The sequence below is a fragment of the Pseudonaja textilis genome, chromosome 8 (assembly GCF_049901715.1).
Source record: "Pseudonaja textilis isolate UNSWEBS1 chromosome 8, rPseTex1.2, whole genome shotgun sequence".
In the NCBI taxonomy this organism is placed as follows: domain Eukaryota; kingdom Metazoa; phylum Chordata; class Lepidosauria; order Squamata; family Elapidae; genus Pseudonaja; species Pseudonaja textilis.
In genome coordinates this window covers 31,994,729-32,015,860 of record NC_141997.1, presented here as the reverse complement: position 1 = coordinate 32,015,860, position 21,132 = coordinate 31,994,729, and the positions used below count along the sequence as shown (strand labels likewise).

The following is a 21,132-nucleotide window of genomic DNA, read 5'->3' as shown; positions in this document are numbered from 1 at the left end:
CCCTTCTCCGTTCCTCCCTGGGTGCCCTAGGATGAAGAGGGGGTGGACCTGGGTCTTCTTCCGAATTCCCTCTCCCTTGCTCTACCTCTCCCCTGCTCTGCCCAGCCGGACTTTGCCCTTCCCCAGTTTCTTCCACAACCAACGGAGCCACACTCCCACTCCCTCAGCCTCCCCTTCCGAATCAGATTCCGACAGGGGCATGACACCTCCCACCAAACTGGAAAGCACCAACCTAATAGAGTATCTCTGACTGAATAATAATGAAGCCACACATAGTAATTATAAATGCTGCAGTTTGCAACTTGTGGCTCATTTCTGTTGGGACCAAGCAGACTCAACCAATGCTGGGTTGCAATCATATAGTCAGGATGGATAGTAGCCTTGGCAAGATGGAGGGCATCTAAAAACTGCTCTCGCTCTTCATTTGTCAAAGAGTGGATGTTCTTCCGGACCACTGGAGGCTTCTTTTCATCACAATTGGACCCTGTCCATCCAAATTTGCACTCGCCACAGTTATAGCCAGCAAAATATCCTAAAGAAGAAGAGAGCATCATTTATATTACTGCTGGATACAAATGAAAATGCCAAGAAAAGAACATAAATGTCAAACACACGTAATTACAACATGTCCCTACAAACGCTAGATGCTGCCCTGTGGGAACAAACCAAGCTCATGCTATGAAGGAGTTGTTAAAATAAGTCTTTTGGACTCAGTAACACTTTCTAAGAACACAATACAGCTTGGGACATAGTTAGGCCCCCAAGCTCATAAGTATACCTGGGCTCTTTAGGAACTGAGCTCTTGTATTACATCTGACTTAAAAATAGTAAAACAATCAAAGTCTGGGCTCTTTTTTCTTTTTTAAAGAAAACCAAAAATTGTATTTCTTTAAAAGAAAGGCAAAATGTTTCTATCGGGTTTTACAGCAGCAAATTTCTGTGTGCTAGGCAAAAATGTAAGTCCTAACCTTAACCCACTGTACTATTTCCTCAATGCTGGTAAGGGAAAGTATATAGAAGTTCTTGATGGGAAAAAAAGGAGAGAACGCATATTTGCAGGTTGATGCTTTAATCTTGTAACTGTAAATCTTACAAGTATAAATTTAACTGAACTTGTGTGGGTTGGTGTATATAAACAAATACACACACACACAAACACACACACATAAGTATGTATATAGGATCTACTCGCAAAAAGGAAAGTGATTGGCCATTGCTTTTCAGAAGATGGAATGGTGACAGAAACAAAGAAAATGTCCAAAGAAATATGTGGATATCTACAATCCAGACTATTTCGCTAGCTGTTGCCAGTGTTCGAATCCAGGCAGGATTTTCTTAAGCCTTCTTAGAGTCAAGCCAGGAGGAGCATAGGACAGAAGCATCTTAAATGTGATCTGTATTCCCATTATACAGAAAGGTTGGGGCTCAAAACTTCAGAATTCCCAGCATGGGGTTATCTGACCTTGTTTACATATAATTATTAGTTTTTCTGCTATTAGCTATGTTGACTAATTGATCATAAAGATACAGTAAAGAGTAATAGAAAAGTTTAGGAAAATACTGTTACACTGGTGGCCTTTCCAATGTTTTTCTCATTACTTCTATGAGAACCTTCAAGAAATCTACTTTCAGAAAGAGAAATAGCCTTGGGAAGAATAATTCCATTAGCCCTTCACAGCCTGCATGCATGGGAACTTACCGCATTCAGAAAAGATGTATTATGAAATTAGCTGTCTCACAGCAATAATGACTGGTAATTGCTTGTAATTGCACCCATGACCTCTATTCTAAACCAGTCAACTTACTACAATACATTCAAACAATAAACATTTACAAGAAGTATATTAGCAGAAGCAAACAAGAATAGGTCAGACTTTCTGATTTAATTATCCCCTGATTTACAAAATGGAAGACTTAAGTAATATAAAATCCACCATGTACAATAATGCAGTTCAAGACTTCCATATACACACAAAACTTTAGCATGGAATTAATGGCAATTAGAATCGTAAGCATATAAAACTACTATGTTCATGTTTGCTCATGACTGCAATTATAGAAATATTAAGTCTACTCTGGATTTCTGTAACCTGTGGCACATTAAACTTAAGATTGTGTAAATAGTCCACTTACTGGGACACTATGTTTGACTGCTAGGCCACGAGTTGGCTAAAACAAGGGTGGGCAAAATAATGTTCTCCAAATAGTGTTGTATTGCAATTCCCACAAGCCTTCAAGATTGGCCATAATGAGCGATAGTGTTGGAGTCCAACAATGTTTTGGAGGAGGGTATATGATGCTCCTGAATGGCGGGGTGAGGGAGATATTCCTGTGATGAAAGAAAGCCACATGATCAGGAAAACACCTCTACCTGTGCTTTGCCCTCCCTGTGTGATATTGTGAGGCCTCATGGAAAGGAATGGAAGAAGGAGCAAACCGCTAAGAGATGGCAGGTAATGAAAGAACAAATCAAAAATTGCAAGATAACTCGAAAGCAAAATTTTAAAGAAACATTTTCAGTGGATCAATGGGAAGAATTATGAGGGGGGAAAGTTAATAAAATTTATTCCAGTTATAATTTATGGGGAAATTGGTATAAAATGTTTGATGAAAAATAAATCTGCCAAGAAAACATCGAAGATATATAACCACAAATGTTGGAAATGCTGCAACCAAGACCCTACCTCAATCATAAGGTAGCTATATTAAAATAAAACACCTGAAAACAATAGAAATATATCAAAATATTCCAAAACTTCTTAAAAATGAAATTGGGACTGCAACTCTTAAATATTTTAATTAGAGATACTTCTAGAAAGCACAAATGAAAATTTTCATAATTCATTGAGAGATATAGATATAGAGAGCAGCAAAAATAAATTTGGCCCAATGCTGGAAAAAAAAAAAGAGAGAGTATTTGTATATTCCTGACAATGTTAGATTAGAAGACTAAAATTGGAAAATATGTTGCAATGACAAAATTTTGTGGTACATGCCCTTAATATTTAGAATAGGATTTTTGGGACTTAAACAGAAACCAGCAGCAAGTTTTAATGTAAAGTACAGAGTGTCTAACCTTCCATTCGGCTTAGGGACACAAAAAGAAGTGAAGAGGAAGACACATTTATTGGACATCTTTTCACAATGCTTTTCATTCATATTTAGTAAGTCATAAATTTCTTTCTTTCTTTTACTCTCCTCTGTGTGTCTCTTTTAAACAATAAAATAAGAAATAGAAATGTTGTGGCTCACGGGCAGCCTGTGCAGATGGCAAGGGAATCGGACAGTGGGGAAGAATGGGAACCAGTCCAGGAGTCTGGGGAGGACTCGGACAAGGGTCCTGCGTCCGATGCAGAGATGGGGCCAGGACCATCTGGGAGTGGGGTGCTGACTCCGGAGCCTCCAGAGTCTGGCAGCAGCGAGGCAGAGGAACAAGGGGAGCCTGTTCCCAGTGCGCATGTGCGCAGAGCTGCTAGAAGGCAAGAACAGCTGAGACAAAAGGGGTGACTCGGGAGTAAGGCTTGGAGGTGATTGCCCTTCTCATAAGGTATAAAGCGGGTGCAAAGGTAGAGAATCCTTTGCAGGAATCAGTCATTCACTCTGTTCAGATTAAACCTTGAAGCTCTGTGTGGACTTTGTACTTGGTTGTTTTTTCACATTTAATTTGGTACTTTAGCTGTTGGCAGCAATTCAAAGGAGATAAAGGTGGGTGCTTATCTTGAGAGATTGTTTGGACTAAGTGTGTGCTTAATTACAGTCTCAAGAAGCCTTGGTCAGACAAGAAAAAGGAAGAGATTGCATGAGTCAGTTGAGAGCTTATCTCATAAATGACAACTTAGTTAAGGTAGAAAGAACCATCAGAGAAGTTACTCTAATGAGCTTGCTATAAATAAGGCCGGTGTCGTATATCTCATACGAACAAATGACGCGAGTCAGTGACTTGGTTCAGCTCGTTTATTGGGGTCAAAACACAAGTCGGGAAAGTGGGGAAGAAGTGCGGCTTAAAAGGCTTTCTGCTGAGTGCTGCGGCCAATCGGGTCGTTTGAATCGCCCGCGATCGGCTCAGCCAATCGCGGTCGATTCCGGCGACCAATCAGTGCCGCGCACTCAGCCAATCTGGTGGCTGTGCGTTTTAGCCAATCCGGGTTGCGGATTTGAGTATGCAGATTTCTGTACAGAACACCCCTCCCTCTTGGTTTGGTCCTACGTGACGTAGTCCCGTAAGTAGGCGGGCTCCGTATTTTCCGACTTGACTTGCGTTGGTCAGTTGTCTTCTGGTTGTCGGCGGTTGGGTGGGACTCCTGTCGCTCTCCGCCTCGTTGATGGAACCGCCTGGAAGGGTGAGTCAGGCCTCTCGCGCGGCTCCCTCCCGGTCTTCCCGGTCGGTCGAGCTGCTGGCTTCGCTGCTCCCGCTCGGCTTTTCCGGGCTGGTTGAGCTGGCTTGGCTGCTCCTGCTCGGGCTTCCGGGGTCGGTTGAGCTGGCTCGGCTGCTCCTTCCAGGTGAGGCTTGAGTGGGTCGCTCTCCGGTTCTTCAGATGGTGAGTACTGCTGGTTCCTTTTCGGGTGGGTTTGTTCTTTGTGGGCTTCCCTCCCCTCTTGGTTGGTGTCTTGCCGGTTCCCTACTGTACCTGGTGTCTGCGTGTCGGTTGGTGTCTGCGTGTCGGTTGTGTTTCCCGCGGTGGTTCTTGATCTCAGTTGGTCGATGTGGCGCTTCCACGCCTCGTCCGTCAGCTGTTTGGAGGCGATGCGAGAGTGGCCCTGTTGCTTGGTGATCGTTGCCGGTACCCAGAGGGGTCTCCGTGAGGTTTTTTGCGTAGACCTTGTCTCCCGGTGAGAATGTTCTGTGTTTGCTGGTAGAATCAGGGGTCTTTCCGGGTTGTATGTAGGGTGCAGGCGGTCGAGCGGGGATCGCAGTTTTCTTCCCATTAGTAGCTCCGCTGAGCTCTTGTTCGTTGTGGTACTCGGGGTTATGTGTTGAATTAGGAGCATTCGATTTATCTTGTCCTGTATGTCGCGGTTTCGATCTTTTGGATGGTTTTTTTTGTAAATTGGACCATTTTCTCCGCCCTACCATTCGCCGCCGGGTGCGCCGGTGCTGTTAATGCGTGTCGGATTCCTCGTTCTGCTAGGAATTTCTCGAGCGGTAGTGCGGTGAACTGGGGGCCGTTGTCCGATCGATGACATCTGGGAGGCCGTGGGTTGCGAAGAGTTTGCTGAGTTCTCTGATGACGGAGTCTGTGGTGGTCGTCTTCATGTTGCTTACCTCCAGCCAGTTTGAGTAAGCGTCTACGGTTACCAGGAAGGTGTGTCCTCTGGTTGGTCCCGCGAAATCTACGTGGATTCGGGACCATGGCCCCCTGGGGTTTCCCATTCTCTGCTTGGGGCGGCGGGGGTTTGGTCTTGATTCCTGGCACTGTTTGCAGGAGGCTACCCAGGCTTCGATCTCCTTGTCCATCCCTGGCCACCAGGCGTGGCTTCTGGCCAGGGCTTTTGTCCTAACGATGCCTGGGTGCCCTTCGTGCAGCATGCTTAGGACTTTTTTGTAATTTTTCGGGATTACGACCCTGTCCCCCACAATAAACAACCTTTTTGTGTTGACAGCTCTGTTTGTCGGCTCCGGTAAGCTTTGAACTCGCTGTCTTCCTCTTTTTCCGGCCAGCCTTTCCCCACCCATCTCAGGACCTGCGCCAGACGTCTGTCTTTATTGGTTGCTAGGGCAATGTCTGGCGCGGTCAGGGGTAGGTTGGGTAAGGTCTCAATGCTCAGGGTAGACGTGGTTGGTGCTGGGTCGTCGTCCAGGGTTGGCAACGGTGTGCGGCTGAGGGCGTCTGCGTGCGGAATTGTTTTGCCGGGCGGTGGATTAGCCGGTAATTATAGGCAGCAAGAAATTCGGACCACCTTGTCATTCTTGGGGAGAGGATGATTGGTGTGGCCCGGTCTCCTGCCAGTATTCCCAGCAGTGGTTTGTGGTCCGTGATTATGGTGAAGGTCCTGCCGTAAAGGTATTACGTGGAATTTCTTTACGGCCGCGACGATGCCAGAGCCTCCTTATCCAATTGGCTGTAGTTTCGTTCGGGTTTTGAGAGGGTCCTCGAGAAAAAGCGATGGGCGCTTCTTTTCCGTCGGCGAGGTGTGGCTGAGGATGGCTCCTACTTCCGAAGGGGGATGCGTCGCACGTTACCGTGATGGGGAGTGTCTCGCTGTACTGGATGAGGACAGCGTCTGATGTGAGAAGGTCCTTGGTTCTGTTGAAAGCGTCCTCTTCTCGTCTCCCCCACGTCCAGGTGGCTGCCTTGTCGAGCAGCCTATGCAATGGCTCCGCCCGTGTCGCCTTTTTGGGGCAGGAAAACATTGTAGAAATTTATTAACCCCAGGAACGCTTGTAATTCCGTTTTGTTTCGGGGCTTCGGGGCTTCTTTAATGGCTTTTATTTTGCCCTCGGTGGGGTGGATTCCCTGCTGATCTAGTAAATACCCTAGGAACTCGACCCGTGTTGTGTGCAGTTGGCACTTCTCTCTCTTAACCTTGAGCCCCGCGTTTTGGAATCTCCTCAGTACTTCCCGTAGGCGGTCCTCTAATTGTTTCTGATCAGCCCCGGCTACCAACACATCGTCAAAGTACGGCACCACCCCTTTTATGCCCCGGAGGAGTCTTTCCATTAGGCTTTGAAATACGCCCGGGGCTACGCTGACTCCGAATTGCAGCCTCTTGCAGCGGAAGGCCCCTCGGTGTGTGACTATTGTCTGTGCTTCCGCGGTTTCCTCGTCTACCGGCAATTGCTGATAGGCTTGTGCCAGGTCGAGTTTGGCGAAGACCCTGCCCCCTCCCAGTGAGTGCAAGAGGTGTTGTACTACTGGGACGGGGTAGGCGCTTTGTTGTAGCGCGCGGTTTAGGGTGGCCTTATAGTCCCCGCAGATTCTCACCGACCCGTCTGGCTTTATCGGGGTGACTATGGGGGTCTCCCATCGGGCATGGTCTGTGGCCTCGAGGACTCCCTGTTCGATGAGCTTGTTTAATTGCTCATCGATTTTGGGGCGGAGTGCGAAAGGTACTCGCCTGGGTTTGAGGCGGATGGGTGCAATGGTGGGGTCTAGGCTGAACGATATTGGGGGGCCCCGGTACTTGCCTAGATTTCCGTCGAAAACCTCCTGGAAGTCGCGCACGAGCTGTTCCTCCCAGTTCGCCTCGGCGACGTGGTTGGTGCCGGTCACTTCTAGTCCCAGCGGTGCGAACCATTGTAATCCCAATAGGCTGGGGCGGTCTCGCTCGACGACTGTTAGCGGGAGTATCTCGGTGCGCCCTTTAAAGGTGACCTTGAAGTGCCCGGTCCCCACCACGGGGATGCGATTCCCCTGGTAATCTTTAAGGACGAGCGTTTGGCTCTCCAGCTCGTGCCGCTTCATGGAAGGTACTAGTCGCTTAATTTCCCGCCACGCGACCATGGACAGGTACGACCCGGAGTCGACTTCCATTTTGCAGGGGCGGTCCTCGATCTCGACCTCCACGTGGACCTTCCGGCTGTCCCAGTTGGAGGAATGGCCGACGATGACCGTTTGGTGGGTTTCCTCACGCTGGCGGCCTTCGTGTAAACGGCGGTTCCTCGCTTCCCGGCTCCAGCGGCTCTCGCTGTCCCGATCGCGGTTTCTTGGTGGAGTGTTGTTGCGCCTGGTGGTGTCGCGTCTTCGGGGGGTTGTGTCTCGGTGGCGGGGGCTGTGGTTCCTCTTTAGGCGGCAGACCTTTGCGATGTGTCCCCGTTTGTCGCAATGGCGGCAGATCGCGTCTAAAAAACGGCATTCTGACCTTGGATGCTCACCCCCGCAGCCGGCACACTGGAACTTTGATCTTCGGTTCCGTGGGTCGCGCCGGTCGCGCCCCGTCTGCATGCGATGGACATCTTCCTCGTCGTCTTCCGAGCCTGAGGAGGACTCGAGGTCGCCGTGGTGCGTGGAGGTGGCTGTTCGGTAGTTGTCGTCGGTTGCGGCTGCGGTGGTCCGTTCTGCGGTGCCGGTTTGCTTCAGTTGGGCTGCGGATCTCCGGGTCGCTTCCGCCGCCGTGGCGTCTGCGAGGGCATCAGCGAGGAGATGTCGCCCTTTGCCATGATCCGGCTTTGCAGGACGGGATCCCGGAGGCCGAGGACGACGCGGTCCCTCAGGGCCTCGTCTAGATCGGTAAACCCGCATAGCCCTCCGAGGTCCCTGAGCTCTGCCACAAACTTACTGGCGCTCTCACCCTGCTTCTGGTCGCGCGATAGAATTCGTGCCGACGAATGAGGGTGGGCACAGCGGGTGCGTAGTGGCTCCTCAGCAGGGGTTCGAGATCGTCCCAGTCCATGATCTTCACATCGAGCGGCTTGGCAAGGGCTTTTGCCATTTTGAAGACCGCGGGGCCGCAGTGTGTGAGAAAGACGGCCCGTTTCCTCTGTCCGTTCGCGTCTTTGAGATTGTTGCTCTCTAAGAACATGAGGAATCGGTCGATGTAAGATTCCCATTCTTCAGTAGCAGCGTTGAAAGGAGCGGGTGGCACGTTGCCGCTGGCCATGTTGCCGGTTGCGGTCCCGTGGGCCACGTGCGGTGTGGGATTTGCTAGAATCCCACCTTCGTCGCCAGTGTCGTATATCTCATACGAACAAATGACGCGAGTCAGTGACTTGGTTCAGCTCGTTTATTGGGGTCAAAACACAAGTGGGGAAAGTGGGGAAGAAGTGCGGCTTAAAAAGGCTTTCTGCTGAGTGCTGCGGCCAATCGGGTCGTTTTGAATCGCCCGCGATCGGCTCAGCCAATCGCGGTCGATTCCGAGCGACCAATCAGTGCCGCGCACTCAGCCAATCTGGTGGCTGTGCGTTTTAGCCAATCCGGGTTGCCGGATTTCGAGTATGCAGATTTCTGTACAGAACAGCCGGGAAATTTCTTTACCGGTTTTTAAGATTCTGTATTTAGTGCAGTTGAGTATCCAAGACATCTCAATGTCTGGATCTTGCTTCCTTCCCACGCTGGACTTTGGGAAAAGGCCTGGCTACAAAGGGAAGAAGGACTGATGGTTGAACACCTCTGAGAAGGCTCATAAGACACTGGAGATACCCTTAGAAGCACAGTGGCAACAAAGGCAGCTGGAAACATGCCCAGAGTTACTGGGAGAGGAGTGAGGCAGGGGCAATTCTAGCACTGAAGCATCCTAGATGAGAAGAACACTTGGCAGCCGGAAATCTGACATGCCACAGGTTTTGGCTGCAATGGAGAAAAACGTCAATAATAAGGACAAGAGAAGTCCAAAAATGAAATGGGAGAAGCAGCAGCAATAGACCCATACCTAGCTGACAGCTTTAACCTGCACACCAGACTGAGAGATAAGAGTTACTTTTAGACAGAGACACCATAACATAAAGGTCAGAGTCATAAGTATCAGAGGCCAAGTGGAAGACTGGAGCTAATGATGAACAGACAGCAACAGAGAATGTTGGAAGCCAATCTAGGTGATAATAAAATGACATTGAAGGCTAGAGCAGGGGGTCACTAACCTTTTGGACCTCAGGGACCACCAAACTCATAATTTTAAATCCTACGGACCAGAGACCATGGAAAAATCCCCCAAAAAGTCTGCAGGAAAATTCCCCACCCTATTTTTCTACCGATCGATCATTCTTTATTTGGGATTGCAGGATACCGTCTCCAGCTCCGTTCTCAGGGGGAGAGAGATACTTTTGGCTTCATGCAAGGAAAGCAGCAGGAGTCTTTCTTTCTCTCCCCCAAACTCCACCAGAAATGATTCTTTGCCCGCACAGCCTCTTGGAGCAGGATGCCTTGCAGGGTCCCAAAGACTCATTTCTGGCAGAGTTGGGGGGAGAGAAAGAAAGACTTTTGCTGCTTTTTTTTTTTGCTTGCAGCCAAAACCAGAAGAAGAAAGAAGTAGAAAGAAGTAGCCCAGTAGCCAAGCCAGGCGCGTGGGGTGCATGGGGCAAATCCCCCCCTCCCCTCACTACCTCATGTTGTTCACACTGCAAGCGATGCAAGTCTCATGTTCCTGCAGGCCTTGTGGGCGGCGCAGCCTTGTATTCCTGTGCAGCCTGGATTAATTGCTTTGTGGGATGCTTTGGGAGTGACATTTCTCTGTAGACCGCCAAAATTTTCTCACGGACCACCTGTGGTCCCCAGCCCACTGGTTGGCGACCACTGGGTAGAGCGTCAAAGCCATGCTCTCAGTGAAGTGAACCCAAAGTAGCCAATATTCTCAGGAGGCATGACAAGTTTAAGGTCTGAAACATTGGCATTGTAGCCTGTCAAGGCTGCAGAAAGATTGGCATCCCAATCCAAGAAGGTGAAGTGAAACCTGGAACGTTGCAAACCATTACTGGATAGTTCAAATGCAAGAAGAACAACTTCCAACTAGCAGCAGATCAAGCCATTGCACTGAACTTGGACACAATCAAGATCAGCTGCTAAGCATAAAAGCATGCCTCTTGGGTGAGTCAATCTAGCCTTCCTAGACATTGAAATAACTTTGTCAAGGCACGACCAAAGTGAAAAAGAAGGGGTAGAGAATGTCGAAAAGCATAGGATAGAGAAAAAAAAACAAAATAAAAATGTAATATGGAGGATATATGATACAGGACATAGCAAAGAAATCATAGGATTGATACAGGAATAATGGAATCATGAGAAATCATGAAGAATAGGGTAAAAGCAAAACACAAGCTCTGCACTTTTTGTTTGTGTTTGTGACATCATGATGGAGATACAAAAGTGCAATGTTTTCATCCCTTGGTCCTCCTTTCAGACATCCATGGGAAAAACCCTACTGAACATTATCCTTTGGGTAATGAAAACTCCGAACACAGCAATTGTCACACTATTTATGTGTGACTCTCGGTAGCTCCTGTGACATTAAAAAAAAATTAAAACATATGTCGTACATTTGAACATTTTGACTCAATTGTAAATCAGAAAAGCCAATTGGCATAGCAAAAACAAACACAATTAAATATAAGTGCAAAAGATGGTGCCACGAATAATACGGAGGTATTATTTTCTTGCTCTGGATTAAACAGTTACCTCAAGGAAATCTTCTCTATCACTGACAATCTGCATCTCAATCAGACTTATAAAGCAACTTTATAAAGCAGGATGGAGCCCATCAAATGGTTCGTGTGATCTGCTGTCGGTGGGGCGGGGTGGGTGGGAGTTGGGAGTGATTTTTTATTTATTTTTTTCCAGATTTTGTTCTATTGTACATTATTCATTTATTTGATTCTTTTTGTTAGTTTTTATTGTTTTCTTATTTTAAATATGGTTTTACATTCTATAAGCCGCCTCGAGTCGTCATGGGCGAATAGGCGGCAATATAAATTTAATAAATAAATAAATAAATAAATAAACTTACAGTAGAGGCTACAGCATCAATGCAATTTTTCACAGTTACTATCAAAAATTGGTCCTCCACTAAACTTCTCCATATTTTTCTAATGAATCTCAGAAGTATGTTGCCTTGCTATAACAGAATGGTCCCAGTGAAAAGGATGACAAATTAAAAACACTATTTGCTGAAAACAGTTTTAGCTCTTTGGTGAGTAGAAGGGTTAAAGTTCTGAAGTAATTGGTTGCAGTCTGAAACCTTCTGATCATACTGTGCATTAAACATTGATCACCAAAGACTTGGGTGTATCCTTTGGAGACTTCAAAAGTTGTGACTGCTTTGTAATTTTTAATGTGACTAAAGAGGGAAAATGTTAAAATATCTAGCTAGAAAGTAATCTCATGAACATTATATTAACTATAAATTAAATCATTTTCGGTTTTCGTCACCAATTCTCCTTGGAGTATCCCTCCAAATATGTCACTTGAGGTAATATCCTCCTCCCCTTACAAAATACACATTTCTCATAGACACAAAATTGCCTAAAAGGAAAAACTCTCAAATGTTATCCAATGAACATGCATATGTGGGAGTGATCACATTATTAAATAGACAATGCAAGATATTTTCATGATGTGCTTTGCTGGTATTTTCAGAACATGGACAGACAGAAAAAAAATCCTTTTGCATGTGAAATGCAAATACAAAATATTAATACTAAAAATTAGTAAAGCTTATCAGAGGTATTCAGAATGCTCAAAGCATACAGTTTTGCCTACATGAGCTTCAAAACTGGTAAACAACATCCAGTGAAGAGGATGTAGGAATCTTGCCACAGTAGCCAGCCTAGCAATACTTCAGAGGTATCGCAACTACAATTCTAAAATTCCCTGCTAGCAACAAAGCTTTAATCATAAAACATCTGGAGAACTTCCCTCTTTTTCCTCACCTGTACACTGGCAGGTTCTGTTGAAGAACTTCAGGGGCCATTGTTCCCGATCATCTGTATTATGGAGAGTGTAGGGCCCGCTCCAGGGCCTTCTGTCTACCTGTACCTCCTGACAGGTACCCTTGCCTTGCTGTGAACCGCACACATTGTCCGGATTCGACCCCAAAGCTGGGCAGCACTCCTTGGATCGCAGCTTTTCTACAGTCATACACGCCCGTGGAAATTGGGCCTTTGTCTCTGGAAGCCTAACAAGGCTCAGATAGGCAAAGAGCGTCAGGCAAAGCAACCTGTCATCTTGCAGCAGGAATGCCATCAGGATCTAGTTTCCAGAGCCTGCAAAACTCTGCTGCTCGGCTTATGATTCTAAATGCAGGATAGGTGAAGAGACTCTCATTAGCTGTCTCCAGCTGATGAGCAAGCCTCATTTGAACTGACCCCAAAAAACTTCTTTTTTCTTCTCTCTGCAACTAGTTTGGGGGGGCGGGGGGGAAGCTTTGCTTAATCCAAGTTTCCCAGGATTGAATGTGATTAATAGGCAAGCAATTTAGCTCTTTGTTGTTTGCCAAGAGGCCATAAATTGAAGTTTTATAGGTGGGGGTCCGTACACCCTAATTAGAAGGATTAGCCCCTTGAAAGCCCTTATGATTACCACATGACATTATGAGCAAAAAGAAACCCATGGATTGCTGGAGGAGAAGCGCTGGATGACAGAGACAAAACATCTTTTGATTTCCACAGCTTCATCCTTTCTTCTGCTCAGTGATTTGTGAGACTGCAGTCTCAGACTTCCTGCTGTGGGGTGAGTTTCCTTGAGACCTTTGTCACGGGTTGAAAAATCTAGACTTTCACAACATCTGTAGTTTGAATATTGTAAATCATTCTGAACCCTTTAATGGATCACAAGCTATCACATGGCAGAAGACTTTGAATTCAGATGTTTGAAAGACCCCCCCACTTCAGCCAGTTGCTTCCAAGCCTACATAAAGATTGGATGGGGAAGGCCTTCGCTGGTGGTTTTGTACAACCAACTTCCGCCCCAGTTAGGAAACCCTTTTCTGGCCTCCATGTTCCACTTGTTCATATTAAAGGGAAATATATCTCAGAACTTAAGCATATGAGGATGAAAAGTACATCAGACCCTAACTCTTAGATTGCCTGTCAGTTTGATTCTTGGTAGTTTTCAAAAACAATTGCTATGCATTTTCTGTTTTAAAATACTCTTAGTTTTATTATGATGAATTAATTTGATATTATTTTTTATTGTAAACCATGCTGGACAACCCTAAGAGAAAAAGCAGCTGAGAAATAAATGAATAAGATCAATAATTAAAAGAAATGAAACAAGAATCTTAGATAATACCGTAAAACAAGATACGAGAATATCTATTGAAAAATGAAATAAGTTATGATATGAATTGGAATTGGATAAAATAAGTGTAATGAATATAAGAATATTTGAGAATATTTAAAGGAAAACAGAATAAGTAATAATATGATATGAAATTGAATATGAAAGATGGATATGTAACTATGGTCATGTTTGTACTGAAATGTAAAAACCTGGAACCACATTGTTCACCAAAGGAGATATTTTCTAAAAAAATATAAAAATAAAAAAAAATATTTAAAAAAAGATCAGTAATGATAATTGTAATGCCTCTGCAAGATCACCCTGAGAGTCCTACTGTTTTATAACCGCCATATGTATACTTAAAAGGTAGACAGTCATAAACTTGATGAAGTCAGAGTATATTCAAATGATGTTTTATGCCATCTGTTTTCTAGCTAAAACACCAAGACTATTTCACGTTTAATCATGTCCCAACAAAGACAGAGGTCTTCATTAAGAGGCTAGCAAATTGTACTTATCACTCAAGAGCATCCAGATACAAGAAATTTTAAATATTTTCTTTCACTCTTCTGTGGTTTAAAGAGAACTAATAAGAGAGTGTCTTCCTGATTACATCTAATGTGAAATAGACAAAAAAATATTTCATAGCATCTGTAGGGACAGTCAAAATAATCAAAATGGCAGCAATTGGAAACCGCTTATGGACTTTTTGCATACGAAGAAAAAAACCCCGATATTATTTATGGTTTGATGATTAGAAAGAAAGTCAAGGTGTAACTTTAGAGATGGGGGCCAATTTATGATTGTATTTATAACTGCTGTAAAGAAGATTGGAATTATACCTTTTTCTCTTTCTTATTTACTGTATCTGCTACTATACTTTTAGGGGACTTTTTCTTTTTGTTTTTCTCTTTTTTTGCCCCCTTTTCACTCTATTTTACTTTGCATTAGTCTGTATTGTGTTTAAACTTTTCAGTAAAGTTTGAAAGGTAGCTAGACAGACACACGTACACATATACACATATAGCAGTCTTGCAGTCTGGCTAAAGTCCTGCCTTGTCATCGTTTCAGAGATATTTTCTTACTGGATTCCTCAATGGCTTCAGTAATGACAGAGTTTCTAATGTACTTCAAAAATTATTTAAAATTCAGTGAGTTATTCAGAGATGTATCTGGCTTGAGAGCAGCCTATGTTGAATTTTACAGCCCAGTTCATATAACTTTCTTATTCTTTCCTATTTTTATTCTTATTTGGCGGGGGGAGAAGAAAGAGAAAGCATGGCCAACTATAAAAATAATGTGATTCAATGGAGTGTGTGAGAAAGATAGAGACCAGTATAGGCCCTATTATTAACGTTTAAACAAAGAATTGGATCAATTTTTTATGTTAATTAGGTTACAATGGGTCATCACCTGGTTTCTTTAGTTTTAAAACATGTCTATACTTTTTCTGGCACTAAATAAATGCTTCTAACCTTCACTTAGGTTTAAACCTCACAGAGGCACTCTTAGAGCCAAATTTCCCAAGTTCTCCTCACCCTCTAGAATTCTGGAAGTTGAAGTCCACACATCTAATAATTGTCAAGGTTGAGACACACTTCTGCAAAAAAAACAACTCCCATTTTCAGTGGTTTTCAAAGTATCTTTCTATCTGCCTCAACATTCATTGATTTACCACAGCACCACTCCCAATAAATGCGGGTCTCAAACAAGCTGTACGCTGCAGAAATGGTTGCTAAACTACTGTTGTGGTGTTAAGCTTCTTGGGATCACTTCATCCTGCTAGGGTAAAGACTGGAGTATATCAGACAAATTTTTCCCGATGCTATTCAGCAATAATTCAAATTCAGTTTTGTTGATTTTTATTTGTTTATCCCACTTTTATTATTTTTACAAATAATTCAAGGCAGAGAACATACCTTCCTCCTATTTGCCTCACAACAATAACCTGAACACACCTGAACATGTGAAGTGTTAATACCACTTTATAATGCCTTGGGGTAAGGCCACACTTGAAATACTGCATAGTTTTGGTCTCTACAAGGTAAAAAAAGATGTTGAGACTCTAGAAAGGGTGCAGAGAAGAGCAGCAAAGATGATTAGATGACTGGAGGCTAAAACATATAAAGAACAGTTGCTGGAATTGGGTATGTCTAGTTTAATGAAAAGAAGGACATGGGGAGATATGATAGCAGTGTTTCAATATCTCAGGGGCTGCCCCAAAGAAGCTGTTCTCCAAAGTACCTGAGGGGAGGACAAGCTAAATTAAGGCTGAATTCCAGGATCATGTTTCAGAATCCTCAGCCCTAGAGAGTCAATCTGCGGAAGAAAAACTCTGTACATCTACTTCTCTACTCAAAATTAAGGTTGCTTGGATCTTTTTGATGTTTTTATTATTATTTTAAAGAAGCTTTTCATGTTACAGAAAATCAGTGTTTATATTGGAACCTTATGATGCTTAATGATGGGATCCATAGTCCCTGATGCAGCTTTCCAGAAATATTTGTACGTGGAATTTCATGCTGCCAAATCACATGGCATGTTCTCAGCATATGCTAGTTCAAAATGAATTTTTCAGGCACGATGGGAGAGGTCACACATCTCCTGTGGCCACTTGGTATAACTCAAATCTCAAAATGTTGATGCTATGAGAAAGCTGAAGAATCTGATTCACTGCTTGAGGCAATAACAGTTTAGGACAAATATTCCCATCCAAAATTTTTGCCTGAACAAAATTCTAGTAAATTATCTGGACAATCCCTCCCAAAGTAGAATCCGCTATTCTTCCAGTTAATAGCATGGGCCTGATCAGTGATGGTATTCTACCGGTTCAGCCCAGTTCTGGCATACTGGTAGCGCCGAAGATCAGCTGGCAGAAAACCGGTTTGCTCTAAGTCTCTCCGATGCTCTGCAGTTGGGCCCACCCATCCGCCCTACTCCTAGGCCCTTTTTAACCTCTCAGCAATCCCACCCCTGCAGCCACGCCCACCAAGCCACGCCCACAGAACCAGTGGTGGGAACTTTTGAATCCCACCACTGGGGGGCTCCCAAGAGCATAGGGGCCCCATACTAATCCGTGTAGGTTAACCCTTCAATGCTCCTTGTATCATATAACTACAGCAACATATTTATTACATTTCCCTACATTTTTAAAATTAATCAGTGTTATTTTATTCAATATACTGGTTTTGTTGGAAGTGCCCCCCCCACACACACACACACACACGACACCCTTCCAATAAATGCTTTTCTGCTTTGCCTGAATTGGTTGGTGATTTCTATTTTCGGGTAGACAAAGAAGCCCTCAGATTTGGGGTTGTAAAAGTGTCTATATCTCAAATTCAGGGATCAAGCTCTTCTCAGCTCCAGGCCAAACTGGGGGCACCCGAGAGTTTAGCCAACTATGGAAGCAAGTCCCACTTTTGAACCAAACACCAAGTCTCCAATGCAAGACTTCACATGAACAGGAGGTCATGAGAAAGGCGAAAAATGAACTAATATCCTGTATTTTCTCCTGCTGCAATTCCAGAAATCAAGTTAGGCTGCGGGTCCAGCTAAGTATTTTAAAAGGCAGCTTGCTTCTTTCTTTCTTCCTTTCTTTCTTTCCTTCTTCCTTCTCTCTCTCCCCCCCTCCCATTTCCCCCCCTCTCTCCACCCGCAGCGTCTTTTTCCTTCTTCCCATTATGCATCGAAAACCTTGTGGAAAAGAGCAGCAATAATTCCTTCACGTGTATTCCTCCGATACACGGGATTACACGAGGCTGTTCTGCAACCGGGTCGAGATTGGGAAGAAACATTCTTGTTGAACAAAGTAAAAAAAAAAAAGAACAGAAAAGAGATTGCCGAAACCCGGGATCGAACCAGGGACCTTTAGATCTTCAGTCTAACGCTCTCCCAACTGAGCTATTTCGGCGGTTGATCAACTTCTTTTCCAGATGAAGTAGAAAAAACTTGATCAATTCTTTCCTGCTGATTTTATTGGATCTTTGCGTTAGTTATATTTCAAATAACAGAAAGATCTAGTAGTATATACAGTTGGATTTTTTTTTTCTTTTGGTCCAGCGTGCAGTTCTCCTTAATTAGCTGCTTCTGCTACTACTACTAATTTGCATGCCAACAGGTGCAAATCACTCAAGGGCTTTTATTTTGCTTTTTTTACGAGGCTGGTTTTCTAACGCTTACTAAAAGCACCGGCTATCTGAAAACGTTCTTTCCACTAGAAGCTACTCGGATTCATGATGCAAATCTCACAGCTTTAGCCCCTGTTGCCTTCGTTTGGCGAGTAGAAACAAATGGCATAATTGGACAGAACTATAAGCACGGCCACGCGAATTGTACCACGAAGAATCCCAAAGGTGCCTCCTCAACTGGACTTCCTGCTTTTTCTTTGAAGACGTTTCGCTTCTCTTCCAAGCCTTCCAAAAAAAACACAAAAAACCAGAAAGTCCAGCTGCCTCTTGAAAAAGCACCCTTGGGACAAAACTATGACCTAGAATGACTGAGGATCTCTAGGAAGTCTTGAATTAAAACATCCCTGCAGGTTGGAATGGAACCGCAGAAGCATGTAAGAGCGATGGAAAAGGTCCCTCTTTTGAGCAAAAGAACCTACTTCTCCATCTTAATCTCTGGCGCGTGAAATGGGGCTGCATTACCTCTGCCCACGTCCAGAGGGCGCCTCTCCGCCCCATTCTTGCTCCGTCTCTGCCGCGTTCCTAAGCAAGAATCTCTTGGGTAAAAAGCGAGAAGTTCGTGCCCGGGTCGATCATCATCACCTTTCAACCGTCGGCCTCTCAGAGCACCTCGGACTCCAGGATAGATAACCCAACGATCTACGATAAGTTGACTGACTTAAATAAAATTTGGATGGGTACTGATGAAAAGGTAGTTAAAAAACTTTATGGATATCTATTAGAATTTAAATTGGAGGAGGAGCAAGTTAAAGAAACGATTGCTTGGGGGTAAAATTTTGGATATGGGATTGATTTGGATAAATGGCAAAAATTGTGGTCTCAAAATTATAAAATGACAATGTCAACCTGCATATAAAGAAAATTTGTGTAAGAAGTTTTACTGGTGGCACCTACCCTGACGAGACTTGCAAGAATGTTTAAGAATAAATCCGATAAATGCTGGAAATGTCATCAGATACCTGGTTCATATTACCATATGTGGTGGACATGTTCGACGTGAAAATATATTGGACTAAAATCCACACAGGTTTGGAAAAAATGATATAACAGCTACCCCAACGATCTGGTAAAGGCTACATATAGTACATTACTTTCATTGTCATTTTTTTTACAGCCAGCAATTGTCAAAATTGCCTAGAGTAGTTTCTCAACCTCAGCAACTTTAAACTGAGCAGACTACAACTCCCAGAATTCCCAGCCAAGTTTTTTTAAAAGAAGCCAACTAAAAATACAAATTAGGATGAAAATCTCATTTATAATTAGTTGCCTGGTTAACTAAAGAATACACTACTGCAATAGCTGCAAAAAATATTATTGTGTGATATGACAATCTCTGCTTACTTGATTTCACTAATAATACATGTATAACTGCATCCTTCAATTGGAAGAAAATATTTCCTTTTTAAAAACAAACACAGTTCCAAAAACCATTTCTTGACATCTGGAATATTACATAGAATATAATTCCTGATAAAATTTCCAGAGTTTTGGTACATAGTTCAACATTACATTGTTTATTTTTAAAGCTTTTCCCCATAATTCATTTGATTATGGGATGCTGGATTCAGTTCCATTGGATTTCATACACAACCCTGTGGTGTTTTTTAAAGACAAACATACACACACCAAACCAGCAAAGTTATCATTCTTTGAGCAATTTCAGCTATCAAGTTATTCAGGCAAATACCAGCATAAGTCAGATACATCGAAACCCAAGTCAAAAATCAGCATATCAACCTCTTCCATTAATCATTTTCCATTTCAGCTTGGCTATGTTTTTTTCTCCATAAAATTGTTCCCAAGCTTGAATTTAGCAGTAATTATGAAAACTCGGATGACATTCTGAACTGGTATACCTATCATTGATGCTATTGGCTGGGGATGATAGAAGAGAGTCCATTTGGCATTCAGGCCAAGAGTTTAGGGAGCTACAGTTTTTACCTCAGACATCACAGGTTACTTCTTGCAGCTATTTTAATTCTTGGAAACCACTATTGCAAAACTGGCTGTCATATAACTTACCTAAATAAATAAAATCACATATATAGAGTTCCCAACTCTGAGAGGAGACAATCCACACAGCAGAAAATCTACAATAGATCTATTAAGTACAACTCTAAGAGCAGATAGAATTTTAAAGTTTTTTTCTGTAAGAGGGTTAGTTTTGAACCGTTTCCAAATTGCAATCACAATTTTGTTTTGACCATTAACATGCTTATGAAGAAAATAGTGTATGCTTTTCAAGCAATTCTGGAAATGGTGTTATTGCTGTAGTACATTCAGTTGGTGCAACCAATTATACGGTTATCAGTTCTCAAGGGAGTGTGTGGCATTTTCTCATCCACAGACTCTGTCCTTCTGATTAGGTCAACTAGAGGCGGCTTGCTAAAGATCTTGCCTTCATCAAATTGAAGGGAACATGCTTTTACATCATGGAAAAAAATGTCCCAGACCTCCTGTTTTCAGGAAACCTTTTAAATGTTTTTAAGCAGACACTTGGATGATTTCAATGCTTAATGATGAGATATATTTTTTGTTTGTATCTTATTATTTTTAGTAATTAGTATAAACAGGACCACTGCTTTAATTTTTTTTTTCCTCTTCATGCTGACCAGTATTTGATTCCCGTGGAGTAAAATGTTACTACATATAACTTTTATCCTAACAAATGGCTCTATTTCTCTGCGATATGTGCCTCACATAAGTTTTAATGAGCATTTAGTTTATTTTTAGAAAGTATCTAGAAACGGTCCTGAATTACCAAGTCTGAATTACCAAATTAATTCAGATTTCTTACCTAAGTATTGCACGAACTGTCAAACCATACATACTTTGCAACGTGATTAAAAAGGATCATTATTCTTTAAAACTAAAAGAATAATGATCCTTTTTAATCACATTCCAAAATATTTTTCAGATAAATCTGAAGAGGTTTCCATTATGCATGCATTATTTCAGCATTCTTTAGTGAAAATACAATTTACATGCTGCCATAGATTGGGCCGACACTATTCTTACATGTTTATTTTGAACTTGTGGATGACTGGAAGCTGGAAACCAGGAAGCCAATGAATGCATTTGAACCAAGGTGAGGTGACTCCACATATACTTTTAGCTCAGAAGAACCATAAGTATGCTTTTTATATCACGGGTGTCAAACTCGCCACGTCATGTTGCTATCATGTGACATTTCACGCTTTTCCCATTCACAGAATTGGGATGGGTGTGGCCTGCACATGATGCATTTGGTCCAGGGGCCGCCAGTTTGACACCCCTGTTTTATTTGAATCTTAAAA

At 43.3% G+C, this 21,132-nt stretch overlaps 1 protein-coding gene and 1 non-coding gene across 3 annotated transcripts in view; both read right to left on the bottom strand.

Moving 5' to 3' along the window:
* DCT (dopachrome tautomerase) overlaps positions 1–12,747 on the bottom strand; it is a 28,064-nt gene extending 15,317 nt beyond the window's left edge. Inside the window, exons 1-2 of one of the 2 annotated variants that reach the window (XM_087937991.1) lie at positions 12,296–12,747; positions 233–532 (exon numbers count right to left, since the gene is read on the bottom strand). In XM_087937991.1, coding sequence (XP_087794117.1) covers positions 233–532; positions 12,296–12,608 — 613 coding nt within the window. In that variant the 5' untranslated portion in view covers positions 12,609–12,747. The remainder of the gene's footprint in view (positions 1–232; positions 533–12,295) is intronic. The other variant, XM_087937992.1, reaches the window with a different exon arrangement.
* A 4,739-nt stretch (positions 12,748–17,486) lies between these two features.
* On the bottom strand, positions 17,487–17,559 carry TRNAF-GAA (transfer RNA phenylalanine (anticodon GAA)). The gene has a single exon. It is a non-coding gene; the product is annotated as a tRNA-Phe (tRNA).
* Positions 17,560–21,132: the final 3,573 nt, after the last annotated feature.